This window comes from Vanessa tameamea, chromosome 25 (genome assembly GCF_037043105.1).
Source record: "Vanessa tameamea isolate UH-Manoa-2023 chromosome 25, ilVanTame1 primary haplotype, whole genome shotgun sequence".
NCBI classification, from domain to species: domain Eukaryota; kingdom Metazoa; phylum Arthropoda; class Insecta; order Lepidoptera; family Nymphalidae; genus Vanessa; species Vanessa tameamea.
This window is the reverse complement of record NC_087333.1, coordinates 7,025,579-7,052,173: the sequence shown is the minus strand read 5'-3', so window position 1 is coordinate 7,052,173 and position 26,595 is coordinate 7,025,579. Positions and strand designations below refer to the sequence as shown.

General features: G+C 33.2%; 2 protein-coding genes across 3 annotated transcripts in view; both read left to right on the top strand.

Annotated features, from left to right (window-relative positions):
• Nucleotides 1–125: 125 nt before the first annotated feature.
• Sac1 (Sac1 phosphatase) lies at nucleotides 126–10,811 on the top strand. The gene is made up of 14 exons (XM_026634397.2): nucleotides 126–340; nucleotides 694–788; nucleotides 2,277–2,395; nucleotides 3,260–3,352; nucleotides 4,173–4,304; nucleotides 4,838–4,946; nucleotides 5,509–5,624; nucleotides 6,528–6,752; nucleotides 7,208–7,375; nucleotides 7,658–7,864; nucleotides 8,592–8,759; nucleotides 9,069–9,170; nucleotides 9,455–9,591; nucleotides 9,959–10,811. The coding sequence occupies exons 1-14, from the start codon at nucleotides 303–305 to the stop codon at nucleotides 10,038–10,040; spliced, it is 1,791 nt and encodes a 596-aa protein (XP_026490182.1). The 5' UTR covers nucleotides 126–302; the 3' UTR covers nucleotides 10,041–10,811.
• Nucleotides 10,812–15,405: 4,594 nt separating this feature from the next.
• The window catches only part of LOC113396474 (proton-coupled zinc antiporter SLC30A2-like), a 37,499-nt gene continuing 26,309 nt past the window's right edge, over nucleotides 15,406–26,595 (top strand). The window contains exon 1 of one of the 2 annotated variants that reach the window (XM_026634412.2): nucleotides 15,406–15,757. In XM_026634412.2, the coding sequence (XP_026490197.1) occupies nucleotides 15,626–15,757 (132 nt within the window). In that variant the 5' untranslated portion in view covers nucleotides 15,406–15,625. Of the gene's footprint in view, nucleotides 15,758–25,519; nucleotides 25,647–26,595 lie in introns of those variants that run through there. The other variant, XM_064219022.1, reaches the window with a different exon arrangement.

The following is a 26,595-nucleotide window of genomic DNA, read 5'->3' as shown; positions in this document are numbered from 1 at the left end:
ATTCAAATGTAGGTTTCAAAAAATTTGATTTTCTATTTCGAAAACAGGATTTATAAAATTATTATAAATTAATTAAATCGCTTTAAAAATTCGCATATCGTTTCTATTGTCAATATGACAGTCAACAGATTGTCAAATATCAAATTGTCATTCTGAACATTTAATCATTTCGTGTTGTAATTTCCATACTTTTAATCGTTAACTACCTGTAATGCTTATAATTTTATTCGAGTTCCTCGGGTTTATATTGCAAATGCTATGATATAGGTAAACTAAGAGCATACAACGTAAATTTATATAAGATGGCAGATCAATTGTTAATTCATGACGACATCAAGTTGTAAGTACATATATTCTTTTTAATTTTTGAGGTGCTGGAAGCTAATTGCATTAGTATATTTTTGAAATCACAAGACTCACTTGATAATGATTAGATTTGGTCATGCTTTTGAATCAATTATCATGAATCTTAATACTATGTATTTAATGTCTTTTGAATAAGAAATATTATTATTTACATAGATATAAAATAAAAACCGATTGACACACCGTTTTTGTAATTCGTACACATTGTTTGATTAGTGTCAAAATTGGATCATATTTAATTTAATAAAATTAAAATGTCAAATAACATATGGTTTGAGTCGCAAACTATTTCGAAACATTTATTTTATGTAATATAATGGATTTCAGGTACACAACATCTGATAAGTTTTATTTTGAACCAACAATTAATCCAACAGAAATTTTGGTGATCGATAGAATTACTGGAGAGACAGCTGTTAAAGGTAATATATATTTTTTGACTTTTTAAAAGGAATAAATTCTAATTAGACTATAAATTATATTAACTATAGCCTATTTCAATTGAAAAAGGAGTTAACATTAACATATATATTCCATGAGATTTGCTATTATGCACTATAAACAGTTCTTGATTAGTACATCTAATCAACAGAGTAGTAAGAATAAAATAAGTAATTATAAAATTATGATAACAATTGTCAACATTTAAAATGCAACTCTTTTATGAATGTATAATAAATATCATAGATTATATTCAAGATTACAACCAATGATATCATTAGTTAAATACAAGCATCAATGGTTTATGTGCTGCCTAGTAATTTAAAAAGTTGTAGGATTGATCCTGACCCCTTAGGTGATTGTTGTCCCACACCTAACATAAGTGATTAGCTTGAAAGGAGGGATGTAATAATGTTATAATAGGAATATTAGTAATTTCTAAATTCATTTGAGGCATTGCTACTTTAATTCAATGTCCTCCCTTTTTAAAATAAATTTCAATTCCTCTTGTCGGAATGGACTGTAGATAGGCTGAAACTCTTAGGAAACTGTCAAATATGGTCAATCCTATTAATTCACAGCTATTTATGAATATTTTTATACTCATATTTTCTCTTTTTTAAATATTACAATTAACATTACAATAGAGATTTTGTGCAAGCCCATATGGGTAAGAACCACCCTGAGGGGGTGGTTATACTGCCAACATTAATACTTATACTCCATTTGCATGCCTACTTACCATTGGGTGGTCCATTTTAAATTGTTATGACTATGTTCATTCTTTTTACATTAGCAGCCTGTAAATTTCCCACTGCTGGGCCCATTTTAATATAAATTAATCAAAAGTTAATGAGATGAGTGATATAAAATCATTATTTTTAATTTACAACAACAACATTAACAGCCTATTCATTTCCCACTGCTGGGCTAAGGTCTCCTCTCCCTTTGAGGAGAAGGTTTGGAGTATATTACACCAAGCTGCTCCAATGCGGATACACATGTGGCAGTTTCGTTAAAATTAAACACATGCAGGTTTCCTCACGATGTTTTCCTTCACCGCCGAGAACCCGCAATTATCAGTTGAGATGCTTGCGTTCTAACCACTGGGCCATCTCAGCTATTATTATTAATTTAATTTGCCTTATCTATTGTCTGCTTAATTTTCTTGTTAGATAATATTGCTTACATTGTCAATATTATAACTGTTATGACCACATACCATTAGATGAATCTTTACATTCCTCTGTGTATTTATTGAAAAAAAAATGTTTATTGTATACTAGTCATCCTCTGTTTTACGGGGTTGAACTTTAGGTATTAGATAAAAAAAACAGGAGCCTAGTTCGAGTATGCTTCATAACAAATGTCACCAAATTCAGTTTAGTGGCCGAAAAAGAGTAACAAACAGACAGAGTTATTTATAATATTAGTATAGATTAAAATTAAACCAAGTAAAATCCTTTCAGATATAAATGCAGTGAAGATACCTATACCTCCAAATGCATACAAACCAGTATGTGGGTTCCTTGGTTCCATTAAACTCATATCAGGATTATATTTAGTCGTTGCTAAATATCGGATATTGGTGAGTGATTTAATTATAATATCACATATAAAGAAGGATATATATATATATATATCTTTATTAGATTAACAGACTTGAGTACCGATTACCATGTAACTTTGCACATATCTCGAGGTACAGTAGCTAAGTCTCGCACAGCTTTTCTTGAAATTAATCAGGGCAACTTCGAACCCCTGTATCTTCTCTGCGGACTAAGCTAGAAACCTAAACTTTAGGATATGTGTATTTTCTAGTTGTAAAATAACAAGAGATGGGCCGAATGTGGATTGAACTGAAGACGAAATTCGGCCGAAGATTCGGTGAAAATAAAAAAAATTGGTCGGTAAAAACTTCGGTTAAATTTCGCCACGCTTTCTCGAGAGTGACACGCCGTGAAGTACAAGTTGAAACTTAACTTACAATGTGATAAAAATTCAAAAATATTAATAACCTCCTAGATACTGATATTGTAGAGTTTAACTACTTTTTGTATGATGGTTTTATTGAAATCTCATAACATCACATTTTTATGGTTTACTCGTTCCTACTAAAATTAACCTCATTTTCCTACTCATGGTCAAAGAGTGTTAGATAGATAATACAAGAGCAAGAACAAACTAGGTATGTTATTTTACTCTTTTCTTGCACCGAAAGTTCGGCATTTGAACCGAATTTCGGCCGAATGTCGAATTTAAGTTCAAGCTGTAAAAAAATCGTTAAAACCGAATGTAAAACGAATTTCAGCCCATCCCTATATATAACGTTGTTAATAAAATTCACTGTACAATTAATAAATCACATTAATCTATTTTATTACTAATCAAGAATAAGAGTGTACAGTTTGATTGGCTACCTTAGGTATATAAATGTTTTCTTTAATTACAGGTAGGCAAAATAAATGGCCAAGATATATATGAACTGGCGGGCACAGATATTATACCTTACTCACGGTCAACCAATCATTTGACCAATAAACAGGTACGTTATATTCATATATCCAAAACATAATATAGTATTAATAAAACAAATTTACTTTTAATAAATTAATTACATGAATATAAAATAATAATTAATTAATAACAAAATACTGTAATTAATTTCTGGTTTGCTAATATTATTACAACAGTTTAACAATGATACGCCTGACCGTATTTCGCGCTGCCTCCCGCCAAAAACAAAAGAATGAATTTAAAAGCCACCTGTCAGAATGACGTATGATGTTCGGAAAGTCACACTAATTCTTCTTATAACAGTATTTATGAAAACATAATATGCTGGAGAAATTTTATTATTAATATTTCCAATATTTAATTTATAGAAGAAGTTGATTTACAATGAATAAAAACAAATCGTATCTAGTCTGTACTATGACCATGTTCTGTTTGTGATTTTAATTTTTTTTATTTATCTAGTCGGACACCCAACGCCCATAGACATTGGCTCTGTAATAATATTAACATCTTATATTGTCAATGCTCCACCAACCTTGGAAGCTAAGATGTTAATTAAAATCTTACGTCGCCAATGCTCCACCAACCTTGGAAGCTAAGTTTTAATTAAAATCTTACGTCGCCAATGCTTCACCAACCTTGGAAGCTAAGATGTTATGTCCGTTGTGCCTGTAGTTACAATGACTCACTTTTCAAACCGAAACACACCAAGTATTCCAGTTTGGCGGAGTTAATAATATATCTTATGAGTGGGTGGTACTCACCCAGACGGGTTGTACAAAGCCCTACCACCAAGTAAAATATACAGAGAGAATGAAACCAAACTAATTATTTATTTTATTTTTTAGATAGAAGATAATAATACTTATGAACGTATGCTCAAGTTGGCGTTACAGACGCCTGGTATATATTTCTCATATGGATATGATTTGACGCACACAATGCAGAGATTGCATTCGGTCCCTCCAGATTTCCATAAGGTAATACTACTAACTAGCAATCACTCACTATGTGACCGCCGAGAATTGCTCGGAAAACTTATCGCAAGAAATTAATTATTGCTATATGGAACCTTTGTACAAATTCTGGTCAAGAACTTTCCAATGATACTATATTTAATAAAAAATAAAAGTTATGGCAACACTTTCTGTATTATCTTCATAATATAATAAGAAGTATTGTCATACTTTGTGTTATTGTCCTTTATCAGAAGTTCTGGATTTACCAGAATGCCATTTAGAAGTATATTATGTAATGAAATAGCATATACTGTACACATATATTCATTATTAGTTTTCGGAGGGTGTTTTATATTTTTTGGTGTTTTCATTCGATTTTTTTTCTTTCTTTAGAAAATAAAAAAACTAGTATTTGAATAATAAAATATTTATTGACAAATTTGTAGAAGGTATCTACCCAGACAGTAAAATTAACCGATGTTTGTTTTGAACAGGAACTTGTAACCTAAAATCCAGCACATTACTAAATTCAAAAAGCTTGGTCTAACTTCCAGATGTCGCTGGCCAGCCGTGCGGACTCCCGCTTCCTTTGGAATGGTCACCTCCTCAAAGACTACTCCCACCAACAGTTTGCGAGATTTGCTTTGCCGATCATTCAGGGCTGTATCCTTTTTAAATACTTCGAATGGTTGAATAAGGTATAGTTCCTGAGGTCCTGAGTTGAAGTCAGGTGGTGGATGAAAAGTAATAACTGCGTATGCGGAACTGTACTTGAAGTGAAACTTCTTTAAATATGTAACTCTCTTTCTGTTTCTCTTTCCTTCTCTTTCTTACTCCCATCGAACGAAACATGTCTGAATTCTCGGCCACCTTTCGATTATCGAATCGCCGCTTAAGTTTAACCTCAAATTATTTTTGGGTTCTCCATGAAATTACTAGGAATTTGGAAGTTGTCAATGTCAATTCTCCCATGAATCCGGTCTTGTATGAGAAGATAGTGTCCCATAAGATTTTATCAGAGTGAAGGAGAAGTGAAGTGCGACTGTATTTAAACATACACACAGACACACGAACACGCACAAAGTCACGTGCGTGTTATACTAAATCCTACACAGTGAAGTACTGTTCATTAAAGGATTATCGAATTTACTACTTAAAATATTTATTTATCTAAATATGATATTATTCTCTTCAAATAGTATGAATTCCTTAATGAGTAAGTTAGTTGTGGCAATTAACCGCGTGACGGTGAATGGTCATCAGCTGTCGTGGTCGCTGGTGTCGCGGCGGAGCGTGGACAGAGCTGGTACGAGGCTGTTCATGCGTGGAATCGATGCCCAGGTTAGTAAGCCATATACATGTGGGATGTAGGGTTGAAGGAAACCACGAAATATCCACAATTTATATTGTTTGTTTCGAATTTACAAAAGAGTACGTTAAACTTAAATACGTCGTGCCGGCATCGGGTCTCCTTTTTCTCCCTCTCGCTCACACCTACATAATTCTCTGTCATGCTGTCTCTCTCTTACACATTGTACCTCCCAATCACACACCTAACATTCCCACATACATAACATACCATTCTAATATCGAGCATAAATACTTTTTAGTGCTTCTTAACCGACTATTGCGAGTTGAAACCTAGGAGGGTTCACTGAGTTTTTAAGTATTAATGATTATAATACTTCTAGTGCTCGATGGTGAAGAAAAATTTGACAAAATAGGCTGGTGATCAAATCTTATTTTGTTTAAAAAAATACACACAATTACAACTTATTTACAAATAAGTTCTATGAAAAAAATCTGATAAGCATGTCGATTAAGAGTAAATATCACTTCCAGATTCATAGATTATTAATTCTTATCTTAATATCATTTGTTAAAATAATTAAAAAAAAGATATATAAATTATTGTCGGAAAGCTTTTCTTTGAGAGGTACTTAATGTTTCATTCTAAACTTTTGGGGGGGGGGGACTGTAGGTCCTTAAGTAGCCGTGTCATTACAGGCACAAGAGACATACTATCTTAGATAATATGCGGATCTAGGCAAAATATTGACCAGCCCATGTTATATCTTTAATGAAGGTTTTTTGCACTAATACTCCAAGGTTCAAGAGTTTCAACTGCAAAAATTATTTGTAAATATAATAACGTTAGCTCCTATGTTTCGAATATTTTAGAATTAAATCTTAAGATAATATTAATAATGACTTTAATTAAATGAATAATATGTTTTCCCTCAGGGCAATGTAGCAAATTTCGTAGAAACCGAGCAAATAGTTGAGCGTGGAGGGGAGAAGTCATCCTTTGTCCAGACCCGAGGTTCCATCCCTCTGTTCTGGACCCAGTACCCAAACCTCAAGTACAAGCCGGCGATGGCGCTTTCGTCTGAGGATCACGTCGCCGCTTACACCAGGCATTTAAGAGATCAGCTCCAGAAATATGGAAACCAAGTTCTGCTTAATTTGGTGAGATTTCATTCGTATCTGTTTTGAGCTTAGGACCGAACGGATATTGAATCTTTCATTCGTTCATTCGTTTGTTTGGACTTAACTTTTCAGTTATTTTTCTATTGTGAAACTTTTATATGGAACTCAAAAGAAATATTTAATATGTATAAGCGTTCATATTTGATTGTTTTCATACATGACATATGGCATTAAAAGGGCTTTGTATTAAATTTGTGGTTAACTTCTCAGTTTCGTTCTGGTTTTTTTCCTGTAGAATATACATTCCGAATCTGTGGTTGTACGTTAAATTTAACGTGTAACGTGGCGATTCAATTACGTTTCCCTACAAGAGTCTTTGATTTTATTAAAAAAAAATAGGTAATTCCATATTTTTCCAAATTGTATTCACAGCAATTTGCATTTTATAAGAGTGTGAAGTAAGGCCAGTGAGTGACGTACCCGCGGGTCCCCAGATCGACCAGCACGGCAAGGAGGAGTCGCTGGAGCGCGGCTACCGCGCGGCGGTGGCGGCGGCCGCGCTGCCGGCCGTGCGCTACGAGCCCTTCGACTTCCACGCCGAGTGCCGCGGCATGCGCTACGACCGCCTCGCCGTGCTCATGGACCGCGTCGCGCACGAGCAGGTACGCGCGCGCACGCACACACGCGCATAAAACACGCAATGCACACACGCACTATTTAGAGAGAGAGATATGTCATCGTTACGTGTTAGTATGAGTCCAAGTGCCGCCGTTTTTTTCTCGCCTAAGCAACTAACTGCAAAGAGACGATGGAGAGTGCGGCGTCCGTTAGACGTAAAGTCAGTTTGACTTCATTCGCGCTAAAAATGATCCAGAAGGCTGGTTATCACTAACCCAAACAATCATCAATTCTACTGAAACTAATTCTCGTCGTTTTTCTTACAGACTGAATTCGGTTACTTCCTATCCCGAGGAGGTACGGTTCTACTTCGTCAAAGTGGCGTCTTCCGTACAAACTGCGTGGACTGCTTGGATCGAACCAACGTTGTACAAAGTCTCCTAGCCAAGAGACAGCTCAGTGCTGTGCTAAGACTGCTGGCGGTGATTACCGCTGACGATCAAAACCCACATTTGGATGAATTGTTTAACTCTGTGAGTTATTTACCATTTGTATTTGTGGTTAACTTAGAAGATTCAACAATCCATTAAAAAAATCTTAAATTTTGCCAACAGCTATTTAAACTTACTCGAGTTTCTATTTAGTAAACTAAGTTTATCATATTGTTACTCAGAGGTAAGGCTTTGTGTAAGTCTGGGTAGGTACCACTCATCAGATATTGTACCGCAAAACAGCAATACTTAGTATTTTTGTGACTTTTTAGTTGACTGCACACCTTGGGAATGAAATGATCGCCTCCAGGCTGTTTCAAATAACTAAAATATAATTATCATTGTACATGGAAAATGGTTAAAAAAAATAAATATATATATCCCGCTGAGTTTCTTTCGCCGGTTCTTCTCAGGTCCGAGGTGCTAAATTCTGAACCGGTGGTAGATTTTTGACAATCAATAAGCAAGTGTAAACACTTCTATATTGAATAAAGATTTTTGACTTTGTGTTCCGGTTTAAATGGTGAGTGAGCCAGTGTACTTACAGGCACAAGCTACATAATATTAGCTCCAAAGGTCGACTTATCTATTATATAAAAATGAGATATAAATGTGAAGTAAATGTTAAAAATTTCATCTTGTTGTTATTGACTAATATTTCATTCTGAAACATGAAAGTTTACCCGGTGATGTGGTGTTGTTTAGGGCTGTACTATACTTATTATAAATTTTTTTACCGCCAAGAAACAATCTCTCATTTCTGTTATAGGTATGGGCGGATCATGCAGATATGATATCAACTCAATATTCAGGCACGGGAGCCCTGAAGACGGATTTCACCAGAACGGGCAAGCGTACACGTCTCGGACTGCTGAGGGACGGGATCAATTCCCTCACCAGATACTACAAGAATAACTTCAGTGACGGTTTCCGACAGGTACTGTAAATTTATTTATAAGGTATTATAAGAGTAGTTCTAGGCTTCTGTAGAACATTCCAGAAGATCAGTTAAGGTTAAGAAGAAAGGTATTAGGTCTGATGTTCAAGTAAGAACAGCAAGGTAACTTACCAATAGTTAAAAGGTCGTAAAAGACTGTCATGAATTTTGCAAATTTCGATTTTCATTCGCTGATTTTGAATTGAAAATAATACAGTTGCAGTTGCTCACTTTTGAATTAGAAGAAATAATTGTTGGTTGAAAAGAGTTTCCTTGAATAATGTAAATTGTGATTTTGTTTATTTATAGGATTCGCTGGACTTGTTCCTTGGCAAGTATGTCATAGTCGAAGGCGAGGGCAACACGGCCCTTTGCCCTCTACGTCGCCATAGAGACTGGAAATACTTAACAGTGAGTATTGTTATCTGTTATAATCATATTGACATTATTTTTTAAGAACAGTAGACGGGAAAATAGGTTAACCATAAATTTTGGAATTGTGAATTTAAAAAATAATTTTCAAATTATCGTAATAAAAGCCTGCTGAGATTTGTTTAGAACCATTTCGTATAAAATTATATACATACAAACATATACGACTTGGAACATAAAATTATATAAAGATATACACTAAACTAAATAGAAAAAAGTGTACATTTGCTAGTTAAGGCTCTCATATTCCTGTCTCGGTTCAGTTCCCGTCGGTGCTGCTGGTGGCGGTGTCGATGTTCTGCGCGAGTGCTGCACTGCCCACGCGTGGGAACACGGAGCTGCTGCTCTACCTCATGTTCTGGGGAGCCGCCGTCGGGGCCACGTTGTCTTTCATATTCAAGTAAACTTTATTTTATATAAATATGTGTTGACTCGGTCTAGTAACCAATTATAAGACTGCTCCATATAAGGATGTTCTTTACATAAGGAACCCGACGACCTGGCTCGGACCAGAAAGAAATTTACTGGGTTTTATCTCCGGTCGTGTTTTTTTTTTTTTTATTTAATGTCATAGCAAGTGAACGGCAAATATGCCACCGACCAGTGAGTGGTCACCACTGCCCATAAACATTGGCGCTGTAAGTAAAGCTAAACACTCCTTACATAACCAATGCGTCATCAGCCTTGGAAACTAAGTCGTTATGTCCCTTGTACCATCAACAAACAATGGCCACGAGCGTAGCAATAAAGTATGCCGGCGCCCGCAGACACGGCGCGGAGTACGTGGACTGGCCGCGCCTGGACAGCGCGCTGGTCGCGTCGCGCGCGCCGCCTCCGCCCTCCTTATGATCCGAGACCTGCCGCTCGTAGTCGTCGTCTGACAGCCGACAGAGGAACTGGTACCTTCTTGACTTCTTTTGATACATTTCAGATCTATACTCGCATCGAATGTACTTACTTACGGCTCCTTTTAAAGTTTTTTGGATGTGTTTGATTGTATATTCGTAAATTTTTTCAAACAAAAATGCAAACACACCGAGGGTGGTGGGAGATGAAGTCCGTGCCGTGTGACGTGTATTAAAAATAAAAAAGACATTTTCTAATATGCAATGCAAATAATTCCTTCTTTTTTGTTTTTGTCGACAAAATTTACGGATGGTACCAAAAATTTTAAATATCTGAATGAATAATATTTGTCCTTAAAACTCAACTCCATTGTTAAAACTCAAATGCGATTATCAAAAACATACTTCTTAAAGAATTTCAGATCTTGAAAGCTTCTATGTACGACCAATTGATAAATTGAAAATAACTAAGCAAGTCTCTTAAAATATTAAATATTTTGTGATAATTATAAATTGAATACGTTATTATATTATACATTTAAAAACAAATCGTTCCACATTCAAATTTGTCAACGATTTTTATTCTTCGAGTTATTGTCACTGATTTTATTGTACACAGATAGTGCTATCTCTTTCATGTGTGTGTGTGTTGAAAAGAGATAGCATATACTCTATTGAAGAGATTGTGTACAATAGAATTGAAATATTGTATGGTTTTGGAGGTATTTTGATAGTCCTCATAATTAATGACATTTAATGTTTAAATTGTTAAACTATAGTTCAAGTAAGCTATCTGATGTATAATATTTTCAATTTACTAAGCAACGAAATCAACTTAAAATTTCATATATGCATTGTCCAGTAATTTGTACGTTTGAAAATAAATACAAAACTATCAATGATTATTTCCAACATCCATTTTGCAGCTTCAAGATTGATCTACGAATATTTTCTAGAATCTAGAAATAAATCATAATTCTGATACTCGAATGTGAATCTTATAATTGACTTATTAGAGTGCATTTTCATGTTTACCTCTTTAATATTATCGCTTTAAAATATTATAGAAGCTATTTATCCTTGATGCACTTTCATGTGATAAATGTTGAATCCATTCCATAAAAATTTAACTAACTACATTTGGTTCACTATTATTGTCAATTCAGAGATGTTTTAAGCTGGTAAGCAGACGAGCCAATGTGAACTTAGATACTGGGACTGTGAAAAGCATAAACCATTCTTAACACCATCAATGTTCGAAGCGTCAATAGCGAAACGGTTTACGGGCCGCCTACCGATGTAAAAAGTCGCAGAATCGATCCTGAACTCTTGGGCTATTGTCGTCCCCACTCCTAACACAAGCGATAAGCTTAAAAAGGGGGGTAAATAGGAATATTAGTAATTCCATAATTAATTTAGTGCAATGCTATTATTATTTTGTTTTAAATTTTCTTTCAGCTATGTGATCTAAGAATATTTTTGTCTCATGCATAAATTTCTGCTAGTGGATTTTAAGTCATAAGTTAAACATGTGGTTTTTTGCAACTTGACTTGATTCCTTAATCGTATATCACCTAGCTTAAGATCACTAAAAGGGTTTAAAAAATACAGCGTTATGCCATATCGTATTAACCCATATCTACTTTTGGGGTCGTTTCACTAAAAACAAAAACTTTCGATACTGAAAACAGCAAAACACTATTAAATACCTCATTAGCGCCTGTAAATTGCCCACTGCTGGGCTAAAAGCCTCCTCTCCCTTTGACGATAAGGTTTGGAGCATATTCCACTACGCTGCTCCAATGCGGGTTGGTGGAATACACATGTGGCAGAATTTCGTTGAAATTGGACACATTCAGGTTTCCTCACGATGTTTTCCTTCACCGCCGAGCACGAGATGAATTATAAACACAAATTAAGCACATGAAAATTCAGTGGTGCCTGCCTGGGTTTGAACCCGAAATCATCGGTTAGGACGCACGCGTTCTAACCACTGGGCCATCTCGACTCGAATTATAGACCTAATTGAAAATTATTAAAATCGGCTCCAAAAACAGTTATGGCATGTGTGGTTTAAAACAGACGGCAATAGTTGGTAATTCATTGTAAGTGAACCAAATATATGTTATGTTAGTAGCTGAAATATGATAGAAGATTTAACATACTTTGTGGCATAGGGTCTATGCTATTTGCTTATAGGAAAAAAAAATTGAACAAAATGAAATGTTGTGAAGTGTATTAGTATAGACCGAAGGCTAATGTTTCACATAAATATGTATTAGATAATTATTAGAACTAGATTATATTATGCCAAATTAGATTTTTTTTTGATAAAAACTAATAAGTTACATATTTATTTAAATGTTTATGTGAAACATTTTTACATTAAATGATTAGACGACACGCGAGCTGGCATTATGATATCTTTAGAAATAACATGAGCTAATCTATATTTTTATATCAATTTTTAATTTCAAATAATATTAATTTAATTCACGGTCGAAACTGAATTGTAATTCTAAATGTGTCATATTAAAATAACACATAATTGACTATTTAATGTGAATAAATTTATATTTTTTATCTGTGAAATAATTGTCAAAAATAACAATCATTAATTCGAATAATATCAAAGAGAGCATATTTTTTAAATGTTTTATAAACTACCGCTATCTTATAAAACTTTCTTATTTAGCTATGAAATAAATAATAAGCTATATTAGTTTAAATTATATCACAAGTTCCATTATAATTTTAGATATTTTAAAAATAAATAAGATGTAATTTATTTTTGCTGTAGTAGGTAGGGACAGAGTTCCTTGATATAAAATAATAATTCTATATCGATACTTTAGCTAAGAATAGTAAATTAAGAAAAAAAAAATGTCATTATTTTGACATTTCCCGCCATAAGCTTACGATATTTTTCAGTTAGACATACAAAGAGTATACGTTGAAAAAACAAATTACACCGTACAACGTATTAAAATGAAACGATTGATGTGACGTAAACATTTTGCCACGAAACTAATTTTATTCCATTGAACTGCCAAATAAATTCGTATAAAAATACGAATAGTAGAATTTCAGAAAATACATGCTTCTGATGATAGTTTTAGCAAAAATATAAAGGTATAATTTTATAAATAGGTACTTACTTCAAATAGAATTAGTGATGTTATTTCTAAAAAGATATCAATTTTGTTATATATATATTTTTTAGATGTATTTAAGCATGAGTTTCCATTAAACTTGCGACGGAGTCTCTGCTCGCAGGAATTTTACGATATTTAACTTATGATTATGTGTAATTTTATGAAGGTTTTATTATTTCAATAAATTGTCTAATTATTTGTGTTCTTTTTTTATTTAATCCCACGTCACCTTTATTTATGTGGTAGTTGCATCATAACACGACTGCTTGTTGTTCTAGTGGCTATCTTCAAGGCTATAGATCCCGAGGTCGTGATATCAAATCCTGGGTCGGATCAGTATAGTTACTGGGTTTTATAAAAAAAAATTAGACTCATGACACTGATATCAAGGTAAAGCCGTTCTCCACCCACCTGGAGTTATTATCTGCATTATCTCATGCACAATAGACTGATCTCTGTTAAGAGGACATGATAATCAAAATGTTTAAGCACTCATCCTACAAACTTGATTACAACATTTAGTATTGCTCTTTGGTGGTAGAATATATTATGACGTTCGGCTGGTACCTACTTAAATTGGCTTGCACAAAACCCACCAGCCTACCATTGAATAACAGATTTATATTTTTAATTATTGTTTTATTTCTTAGTATATTGTATTTATTGTTTTAAGTTGAACACGCGTTATTCTAAAAAGAAGAGTGAATCTGAAAAATTATAACAGTTGGTTTTATAAAAGAAAAATATACCAAACACAAAGCAGCAAGACCTTTTATTTAGTTTGACGAGGAGGAAATTATTTACGCATGCCGCCCGGCCGGGGGACCGGGACGGGTATGTGGGACTCACCGGGGCTTAGAGCCCCGTACCTACTACCCCGTCCTACCCACTAAAACCTCCTCGAGTTTTCACCACGCCGCCTAATGTTGGGGCTACGGGAACGCTCGTGGACCCACCAGTAGCGGCCGTCATAAGGCGACTGAATACATGGAAGCGCGCCTTCCTCCGAGTCGCAATATGACAAACTCCCCGAGTCCGCCACTGGAGGCCGGGCGTCAAGGGTTGACGACGATGTATATTTGAAAAAGTACTTCAAAATTACTAACAGTATCTAAAACGGGATATTTACCATGTTTTTTATTTTTATTTGGTGGAGCTCGATATTTCGACATTATCTACGAATGTCTTGTTCACGAGACTGACGTTTGCGGGTAGATGTTGACGGCATTAGAAGTGTCCATATCGGACTACCTCCTTTCTCGTACGTTTGCTGCGTAAACACTGGTTACCACTACCAAATAAAAATAAAAAACATGGTAAATATCCCGTTTTAGATACTGTTAGTAATAAAAATAACCATGTTAATTTAAAATCTTGTACTTCAAAATGTTGCTTTTCCTAATAAAAAGTTACAAAAAAATATATTTCAGCAAAATAAACACGCTTTCTTGCCATAAAATAAAATTAAATTTTAAACCTTTCTTATTCCGCCATAAACCATGATTACTCATTTTGATGACGTCAGATTCTTAAAAACAATAGTCGTGTATGTACGACCGGTACTCTTGCAACGTTAGCAACTATAAATATTTGGTGTTTTTTGGGAAAATAATGAATTACAATCGCTATTGTTGGAGTGTATAAATACTAGCAATAAAACTCCAGAAAAGCTGTTTATCAGAGTTCTAGATGATATTGAAATTACAGTTTATGCCTATCTGACGTCACACAATGGAAGCTCGTGTTTTAGGTCACATGATATACAAACTAAAAAGTACGACTTTAATTGAATAATATAATAAATTAATAATGCGCTTTTATGTCTCAATATCAAAATACTGAAGTATATTTCTACATATATTTGAATTTTTATCAAATTTCATAAAATATTTTTCACTATCTATCTATTATAGAAAATACCCTATTGTGTATTATGCACCTTTAATTATTTTCTTAGAAAATTCTATACTTTCGCAAACGTCACCGAGGTCAATGACAAATACAATATATTAGCTAAGTTGATAAATACAAAACAAGCTGCAGTATTTTTGTTCCATTTATTTATTTTTTATTTGGTCTAAAATATAGTATTTTTGGATATATTTACAATATAATGGTGGTTTCGAAACTTAAAATTTATTTTATTAATATTAATAGATGGCAACCCAACACCAAACGGGCAATCAGAATTCATTTTTATTTTCCATCAGTCGTGATTATTGCTCTAAGAGTAATGGTGTTATTTTCATTTCAAAGTCGCACTGTGTATTTTTTATATTAATTAAAAATTGTGTTAAATATTATTTTTCTATGGGTAACTAATATAAAAAGCGGGGTAAAAAAGTCAGCTGATGATTTGTATCTTATTTCCGTGTTCTTAATATTAAAAAATGTGTTAAAAGTGGAGAGATTCTGCGGCTATCGAGGCGCCAGAATGTCTGATGAATTGGAAGCTCGGATGTGGGACGAGGGAGGCTCCAGATATGAATCCAGGAACCGTGGAACATTTTACGAATCTGCGTTCGCTTCATCAGAACACTTGGACAGAGCTCCCTTATTATCCGAGGTATGTGAATTAGGCATTGTATTTGACGATGTTTGCGCAAGTTATTGTGTTTTTTTTTTTAATATAGCATTGAGATTTGTTTGTTCAGAAAACGTTTGATTTGCAATTACGTGACGTTTGTGAGTAAAATATAATACAGTACTTAATATTTTGTAATCGCTTTTTAATCTCTTGCTCGTATAAATATAAATTGACGCTAGTGTTTATTTTTATTTATTTTTAACAGCCTTTTTAAATAAATTGAAATATTGTTATCAAAATAGTAAAATCTAATAATACAAGTACTGCAACGTACTATATTTATAAGTTTATAATTTATTTTTAAATGGAAAATTAAAGTATTACAATACTATTATTCACCTAAACTTCAAGTACGTCATAAAAAGCCTGCTTTTTTATTGATGAAGTACTTGTTCTGATAATTTCAACATAATCCCCTAATTCTTATTATGTTACATTTAATTTTTAAAAGAATTAAAATCCATATTTTTTTAAAACCAATTGAAAATACATATATATTGCAAACCTCAAGCTGGCTACCATTATAATAAAGTATTAATTACTAAAAAGACACCCAGACTACAACTGTAGCATCTTGTTTTATAGAAGTATTTTATTTTCAAGTTAAATTTTTTATTTAAATGTGTTGCCCCAATTCTGTATCCAACCAAAAAAACTGTAATATTAATATAATTAATATTTACTTATAAAAAGAAGCCTAAACAACAATTTCCATGTTTCTAATTTAAAAAATGATAAACTTCTATACAAACTTTTATACATAATTATACTTTTTTGGGTAAAGAAGTATCAGAAATGCTTTAACTGCTGTTATTTGCTTATGTATATGAGCCTAATTAATATCTATAACATGATAAATGAAGATTTTCCATGCAAACTTACATAGCCCATTTAACCCCCTCTCAAAATTAATTTTAATAAAACCTTTTTCACCACCCACCTATGTAATATATAAGGAATTCCTGTGGAATATTTTATTCTGTTAAACCCACTGGTTTAGGCTGTGCGTTTTATGTCAGTCATTTTAAAATGTTATTTAGTAGATATGAAATATTTTGTAAAATTACTAGTTCATATATTGACATTTACCGCTGGATGGCAAAGTCTACCAATCAACACTTCAATTAAATATCATTGAATGCAACATAGTTCTTTAATTGTATAATTTATTATACTAGAAAAAAAAAATCTTTCTATTTTTATCTCTTTCGGACACTTGTAAAGGAGTGTAGCATATAAATCCTGTATGTTTCTATGTATGCTGAATAAAATATATTCACCTATTTAAAACATTGTAAATTGGGCATTCCTTTTATAATTTCTGAGCGACTCTTAAATAGATGAATTTGGATATAGTCCAAAATGTATTTTTCCACTTGGATGCTGTAATGAATTTAGTTTTATATTTATGGAATACAGTTTGAATCTATATTTCAGTATCATATTATTATTATTGTTTTTTAATTTAATTATTTGCAACATATATTATCTGTTTAATTTAGAGTTGACAGACACAGAATTACTTTTGGCATTATACCCTGTGACCTTTGCATAATTTTTCCCTCTGAATAAGTGTGTTTATCTTTGTAAATATAATTAAAATGTTGAAATTACTTAAGGCATCAGTATGTATGTATATTATATACAATATGTGCGAAATGACTGGCTTATCTATAAACGCACGCAAATAAAACTATTTTGACTTGTAACTTCCATACTTACTGCATACATATTGATAAAATTATTTCACAAAATATATAAAAAAGTTGTGTAACTATTTGCTGATAATATTTTATTATGAATTGAAATGTTTGAGTTGAATATTGTATTTTTCTTTTGCAATATAACAAGAGGTTTAATGGAGCATCAGTATTCTGCAGTTTCAGTTACTAAGATAAATACTATAATTAATAAAAGTAATATATAGTTTTTTTTTTAAATTTCGATACCACAAACGAAGCACGCGTCGAAACCGATGCGGCCCTAACAATAAATTAAAAACAAAAAAAAACTTTAAGTATAAATAAATAGTTACTATCAGATAGGTGAGTGATAATCTCGTTACCTCTATCACCTGACTGCAAGATAAGTAACTCTTATGAGAGACTGTATAAAATTCGCTATAAAGAACATTTTTACGTCAAAGGTTTTTAATTCTAGCTACAATAGATGTTTGTTTAAATTGTGGATGAAAAATTCGTCTACGGGCCGCTGCAAAAATAAATAAATATTTGTAAGAGTCTTTCACTAGGTCTTCTCAGTTCTGGGTTTTTAACGAAACTGAGGTATAGATTATTCCAAACAGCAGACGACAATAGACAAGTAAATAACATTTGACATCTAATTAGGGCGATATCATTGGTCGGAGCTTGAATAATCTATATTGATTTGTGAAAAAATTGCGTTTTCAATGTCACAGTCGGGACGGGTAGCTCGTATATATATATATATATATATATATATATAAATAAATAATCCTTCCTCCAATAATCTATGATAGTCATTATTCTGACTTCCAAAACACAGCGAAGGCTACTTTGGAATTCAGGGCTGATATTAAAAAATGTAAACAAAACTTCTATATGAAAATAAATAAGTAAATATAAGAAAAGTTATAATAGATTTGCGAAAAATGGCATTTTGAACGGCGACGAAACTGTTATCGGAACTTTGGGAGTAAATTTGAAGTGGATGTCTGTAGTTAAGTGGAAGAGTGCTAAATACATATGTATATTAACCAAGAACTGTTAGTAGTGGACAATACAGCTGAGTTATTAGCAATTCGTCAATGTTTATATTTATTTCTTCTGCGATTCGAATAGGCTAAAGATTGATTAAGGATCTAGATTGCTCTTTATGAAGATCTTGTGTGTGAAGTGATATTTAGGGTACGAAAATAATAACAATATAATTAATAAATCATTTATTTCAAATTATATGTCCATTTTGTTAGTAACAATTTTCTTATCCTAGTTTTAGTACAATAAATAATACTAAAGAAAACAAAAAAAAAACCTAGTTCAGACGAGCTTTCTCTAAGAAAAACTCGAGTATCACCGCAAACGATCGTGCATTTATGTCATTGATATGCGACTGTAATAACTCAACTACTTAAATGATACACATATCAGAATAGCGTATCACATAATTCGATTTTCAACAGTTCAGATAGCACCGCTGAGCGGCGGCCAATGTAAATTGCGCGTACGTACGCGCGCGTATTTACACATTCGTTCAGGCACGAGTACCAATGTAAACGGGACATTTGTCATTCGAGTCGTGTTTTGTCTCGCGGTATTTTGGACACGATTCAAAGGAATCGAGTGTCGAGGCGAACTATTGCTTACATATTCGAATGTCACCAAGAATCTATTGGTGAGGCAAATCACGAGCACGCATATGCATATGTAAATTAAATGAAATCGAATGTAACGCCACGTTATTATTGATATAATTACAATAATATCGTCGTAAGTTTTATAACGTAAGCCACGTTTAAGAGAGTTTTCACATTATCCGATCCGATGTCGGTGTCGGACGATAGCTGACAGCCGATAGCCGACGTCTTGTGCTTTTTTCACATATTTACGATAAAATCGTTCCGATTCGGCCATTTGCTCCATAGCTTCGTGCGGGCAAGTCATCATGGCAGACTAATAGAAAACTTTATTTACTGTATCTATTATATTTGAAACTCAAAAAAAGATCTATACAAAATACATCCCATTGTGGAAGCTAGATATTCAGAGGGAGCATTTTATACTCTTTTTAGTAAGCTGTAAAACGCACTGCGTACACAGATACATTTTAAAGGCACGTACAGCGAACTTACAAACAATATCGACAGCACATGATTCCGATTGTGGTGCCAACACATCGGTTTCGGCTCCGATATCCGATATCGGATCGGACGGACAATATGAGAGACGGATACATATTTCATACATTTTACTTCCTCCGATATCGGATCGACGCCCGACACCGATATCGGATCGGATAATGTGAAAACACTGACGGTCTTGTCAAACTAGTTTCTAACACGTGTAATTTTTCTCTTAAATGTTTTGATAATTTTCGAATTGTTACGTAAGTATACGGTTATATACGTATACGGTTGATGGTAATTCATGTACTAAGTTTGTTATTGTAATATGTAATTAAGGAATACTTAAGTCGTTATTTAAATTACCCGTATCATATAAAACGTATTTAACCAACTTAAAAAAAAGGAGGTTATCAATTCGAAATGTACGTATGTATCATTGTTAGAATTTAATTATATTTGAGTGTTTTTTTATTTAGGCTTAGGCATTTATTTAGGCTCCCAAATTGTTTTAAAATTAATTTTAAACTATGTTCAGTTTGACTTAGCCGTGAAAGCTTAACAGACAGACAGTCAGACACATTTATGATATTAGTATAGATTTGTTTCTTAACTATATAGCTATTACTGCGTGTACTAAGTAGGTACTTAAAACAGTTGGTTCTGCGACTAAGTTCTCTTTGGTCGTGGCCGTAGGCGGACGAGCAAATGGGCATATAGACATTGGCATCATAAGAAACATTAGATATTTCTTACATCGCCAATGCGCCACCAACTTTGGGAAGTAAAATGTTATATCCCTCGTGCCTGGAGTGATACTGACTCACTCACCCTTCAACCAACACAATATTAAGTGTTGCTATTCGGCGGTAGAATATCTGAGTGCGTGGTTACCCAGACGGGCTTGCACAAAAGCCTTACCATCGAAATTTGATACGAAATTTGCCACTACAGTTTTTTTTTTTTATCATTTTATTTCGCATTTAATTTGGTTCGTTTGAACGTGCATATGAATGTAACTTTTTTGAGAAGCGTAGCGAACATTTTTTATCGGCCAGTATTACCATGTCGAGTTTTTTAATTAAATTTCGAACAATGGCTTCTCATTCGCCCACAGAGTTTTTGTTATTTGTGAACATTATGACGGCAATCGTTGTTGATAATGCTTAACATTAAATATTTTTTATTATACTTTTAGCAAACAGAAGCGAGGTAACACACAAAAGAATATCACAAACAAATACAGCAAACTTCAATACTAAAATGACATCAAGTAAAATCAAAAGGGCTTATGTGACCTTATTCACGACCAACACTGATTGTCACCATCGTCCGTAGCACACAAACCGATGACGACCTAATTTCACGTTGCTTCTTCAGCAGTGCGATTCTGTAAGAGATCACTTCGTATCTCACTCGTGAAATATTGACAACTGATTTACAGTGATACGCCATTTTGATATGTTTATGTAATAAATTTTATAATGATTTTAGTCAATGTCGCATATCACAATCTGACATTTCAAGCTCGTTTTCTGCGCTGAGTTTCGAGTTTCTTGTTACAGAATAGACTAGCAGTTACGAGTTAGTTTTCGTCGGGTGGTTAATGATGACGCACGAAAACTCCTTACAGATGTATGAAAAGTCCTTGCAATACAATAAACATATTATTTGTAATATATTTTCTGAAAATATATTTGAGTTATTGATGTTATTTGAAATTGAATTCTGAGTATAATTACAGTTACAACTGTAATTATTTACTGCGTGGTTGATTGAGTATCCCTTAGCAACGGCCGCCTTAGATGAAATCGGTAAGGAGGACATCATAGTCATCAGTGTCTACGTAATCCGTTGAATTAATATGTAACTGATATTAAAAACGAGAAAGTAACTCAGTCTGTCTGTTGCTCCATCCCGGCCAAACTGGAATGGCTTTTATGAAATTTGGTATTAGGTAATGGGGTTAACCCCAAGGACTCTTTATTTATCGCACCTGATGATTAACTCCTAAAACGCGAGTAAAGCCGCGGGCGACATATAATGTTAGGCAAAAATCCTTCTCTGAAGCACGCTGAATATAATACAAATTTCAATTCAAAATATTGAGCAGTTTTTGTGCGATGAAAAAAAACAGCGATCTCTTTTTAAGGATAATTTGATAAACTAAATCTATATATAAAATTTTAATATTAATATTATTCGGGTTATTACAAATAGAATTAAAAAAAAAACAGTGTTTGATAACAAACGTTACTAATATATAACGTATATAAGTATATAATTTTAAAGTAAGCTATCACGAAACGGATATCCGGCACATTGTGCCGGCGCCACACGCTGAAGTCTAATGTTGTAGAACGAACTTCCACGAACTGTGATTATCTTTAATATGTATTATAATATTTATACATACATTATTTATAATTTTGACGTAGTTTTAGTAAAGACTTTTTTATAATTTAAATTTAAATCTTTATTGAATGCGATGTTTACCTGTAATTAGCTTCTAGTTTTGTTTCATCTATAGTATTATAACTCGGAAAGTAACTCTTGTCTGTATGTCTGTTGCTCTTTCACAGACATTGAACTCTATTTGATGCCGCGGGCTACTCCCAAGTAGTTCATTAGTTTGAAATTGTCACAGACGTATGCAAATATAATAACTTCCCGATAAACCTTATAAACGAAAAAAGAATGATTTAATCTGAAAAATTCATACACATTAAAATCGTAAAATTTGTTCAATCTATACTTATGTGCGGATAAATTTGTGGGTTGTTCACAGATAAGTACGCAAGTATATTTTTCATTGAAGTTTCGTTAAAAGATCTTTTCACTGTAATAGTTAACGAAGAAATTTTTAAAATAAATATGCGTTGAATCTACATCATGTATCAAGGGTTTGCTCTTCGATTCGTGTTTTTTTTAATAAAAATTATATAGAGTAAAAATATAATACTCTTAGTAGGTGCCCTAGGTTTTTACAATTATTCTCTTTTTGCTCCAAAACTTTTTATCACAAAAGGCGTAACCCATTTATATAACCGGTACTGTATGTCTGTGGCGTGTAGTCTTATATAAATACTTTATATATGTATATATACTTCTATATTTAAATATGATTTGAAATTTAGCATAGTTACTCCTTACCGGCATCGAATATTCTACCGCCAAACAGCAATACAGTAATAGTGTTATGTTCCAGCTTGAATGGTGAGTGAGCCAGTGTAACTACAGACACGAGGGTTATGTTAGGAATGATTAATATTTAGTGACCACATACTATCAGGTGGCCCATAATCCTATTAAGAATATGTTTATTTAATGGATTTAAAAAGCCTTTAAACCCTTACCAGCATTTTTGGCAAAGTATTAATCCTTATAATTATATTCTTTATCTGAAAGGCAACGGTTTTTTTTTTTTTTAAATATAAATTATTCCTTGTGGAAATATCTGCTGCAGCTATAATAAATAATCTCTCTGACGTCATACGTCCATGTCGTAACGAGATTAGAGACGCATTGTTGACGCTGTATTGTAAAGTTTGTTTATAATAAGATTTTAATAAAATATATGGAATAGACTTAATACCTTCTAACAGCTATTGCCCCCCCCTACTAACCCCTACTCATTCATTGATCGGTTATTGGCGTAGAATAACAATCTCACGCCGCGACGGCCCAGTGGTTAGAAATCGATCATCAGCATCTTATTCGATTATCGCGGGTTCAAACCCTACTTCAGGCTGTTTCGAATAACGAAAATATATTTTTTTGTTATTATATGAAAACAGATTATTGTAAAATATGACATTCAAAAAAAAAACCGTCGAATTACTTTTTACGGTTCGCCTCAGGTCCGAGATGTTTGTTTCCGACCCGGTGGTAGATTTTGTCTATCAATAAGCAAGTGTAATCGCTTATATATTGAATAAAGATTTTTGCCTTTGATATGCGACTATTCAATTTTTTATTTTGTTTTACTTATATATATGACGACCTCCGTGGTCTGATAGTGTGTATACCGGTTTTCATGGGTACGCCACTCCGAGGACCCGGGTTCGATTCCCGGCAGAGTCGATGTAGAAAAATTCATTAGTTTTCTATGTTGTCTTCGGTTTTGGTTGTATGTGGTACCGTCGTTACTTCTGATTTTCCATAACACAAGTGCTTTAGCTACTTACATTGGGATCAGAGTGATGTATGTGATGTTGTCCAATGTTTATTAATATTTTATATATATTATACGCGAAAAAAACTCATTTATTTGTCGGGCTATATAGGTATCATTATGTTTAATATATATCTTTATTGTATTTGCGAGTGATTTCGAATAAAATTGAATCGGATGGTTGGAAACAGGGCCGTTTTAATGCGCTCCATGGAGCAAATGAAATAGGATTGACGTATATGTCATTTATAAACGAATATTGGTAAACATTTGTGGTAATTCTGTTAAACCCAATAAATTTAATTTATAACAGGAACAAAGATGACTATCTCTTTAATTAAAAAAAATAAATAAATTTTATATATATTAGGCTGACAATAAGTGATAACACCTTTAGTAAGTATTTTTTCAGAATATTACCACTAAAGCGTTAAGCGTCGTAAAAAATCGCAGGATCGATCCTGACCCTATGGAATATTGTCCCTACTCCTAAAACAAGTGATAATATCTTCATTTAATTTTAATTCTTTATTTAATTTGGGACATTGCTACTCTTTAAAAAAGAACCACTAGCTGAACTTGCGGTTTTCCCTGCGCGACAGTGAGCTCGAGGGGTGATTTAAAAAATTATATCTTCCCCTGGGACTCAAACTGTCTCCGTACCAAAGTTTGAAATCGATTCAACGATTTAAGCGTGATGAGGTGACAGAATATTTATACTATATAATATATATGAAAATTATTTCTAATTGAAAACTTTTGTAAAAAGAATAAGTGTTACCATTTGAAAAAAAAAAGAACTTTAATGTAATATTTATATTTATATAATATCACAGACTATAATTACTAATACTATAATTATAAGTCATACTGTTTCTAGTGTTTTATTTAAATCGCGTTAATGATATTTCGAAATGAAAATATTATTATATTATTCCAGTAGGCACAGTGGTTAGAACGCGTACATCTTAACCGATGATTTCGTGTTCAAATCCAGGCAAGCACACTGAATTTTCATGTGCCTAATTCGACGGTGAAGGAAAACATCGTGAGGAAACCTTCATGTGTCTAATTTCAACGAAATTCTGCCATATGTGTATTCCATCAACCCGCATTGGAGTTGCGCGGTGGAATATGCTCCAAACCTTCTCCTCAAACGAAGAGGAAGCCTTAGCCCAGCAGTGAGAAATTTACATAATGTAGGCTCCTAAAATCACTTTTGAATCATCATTTTACAATGTTGAATTAAATTTAAAGCTAACACCGGTTCGGAATGTAGATTCTACCGAGAAGAACCGGCAAGAAACTCCGTATATACTCTTTCCACCATTTTAATTACAGAGTATTTCAGTAAAAACCGCTATTTTTTTTATTTGGTTTAATTGTCGAGTACTACCTACCTACCTACTCATTTAACAACAGCTTCGAAAATTTTAAAGAAGTTGTCATTATCAATCAAGAATTAATACGTGTAATGAAATATAATATTAGTTAATAAATTTGTACAAAAGTATCCGGCAGTAGTTTAGTTTCTTATATTTTGTAAAAAAATATCGGGTCTGTTATCGTGTTACGTTTATCGCTCTGGCACCATCCCTATCAGTTCTCCGACTCTGGTATAACCCTGTACGTGTGTAAACGTCTCGTTCAAGTTTTCACAGGAGCTGTCATCGAGAAAGTATACAAGAAACGATAAAAACAATTTCATCTCTACCCTCCTTTACTTGAGTCGTTATGCATAAGACTGTCGCCGCAGTGACGTAAAATTTAATTTCAAATTTGCTTTGATTCCGCGACGTTATTGTATGAATTATAATTACACTTTCGTCATTACCGTCGGTCGAGATTACCACGAGATGAAACAAATTCGAGTGAGTTTCATTGTTAATATCGTATAATTCGTTTTAATTTAATTCAATCGAACTTTGTGTTGAAATTGTATAACACGTGTGTTTAATTATACAACATTATTACTTTTTGTGTGTTTTGTGATTTAGGTAAGTACTTAATGGTAGTTATGTTTCTGTATATACTTTATAAGCACGTTTGAATCGTTATCCTTTAGGATTAAATTGAAAGTAAAACTACCATCGGTTCCGAATGAAGATTATAACACATTTATAATATAGTTTGTATCAGTGAAATTGATCTTTGGAAATATTGGTTCCGTATTTCGTTCTTTAAATTAAAAATTATAATTCGATCAAGTCTAAAACAATATACCCTAGATTTTAAGATATTTTTTTTAATTCTAAGATTTGCGGAGATGTACGACGCCACGGAAGCGTTTATAAAAGTTTTAATGTTTCGTCTGTTGGTGTGAAATGTTTTGATTATAATATAAAAATTAATTTAAAATCAAAATGACTTGTCAACCATGAATCTAACATGAAGGTTATGCTTTTTACGGTTAAAGCCTCGTCTTAGTGGACGTGCATGGACTAGCAATATGTTTGCGTACGTAGACGTTATTTAATTTTAAAATGTCGAATGTTATAATAAATATATAACTATAAATACTAGTATTTTATATTTTCACAATACTATAGGATATTTTTGATAGGTGAAAATCATTGTACACATGTGGAAGAGAGGCACTTGGCTCACTTGGTGGGAGGGCTTTGTGCAAGCCCGTCTGGGTAGGTACCACCCACTCATCAGATATTCTACCGCTGAAGAACACTCAGTATTGTTGTGTACCGGTTTGAAGGGTGAGTGAGCCAGTGTAATTACAGGCACAAGGTATATAACATCTTAGTTACCAAGATTTGTGGCGCATTGGCGATCTAAGGAATGGTTGTTATTTCTTACAGCGCCATT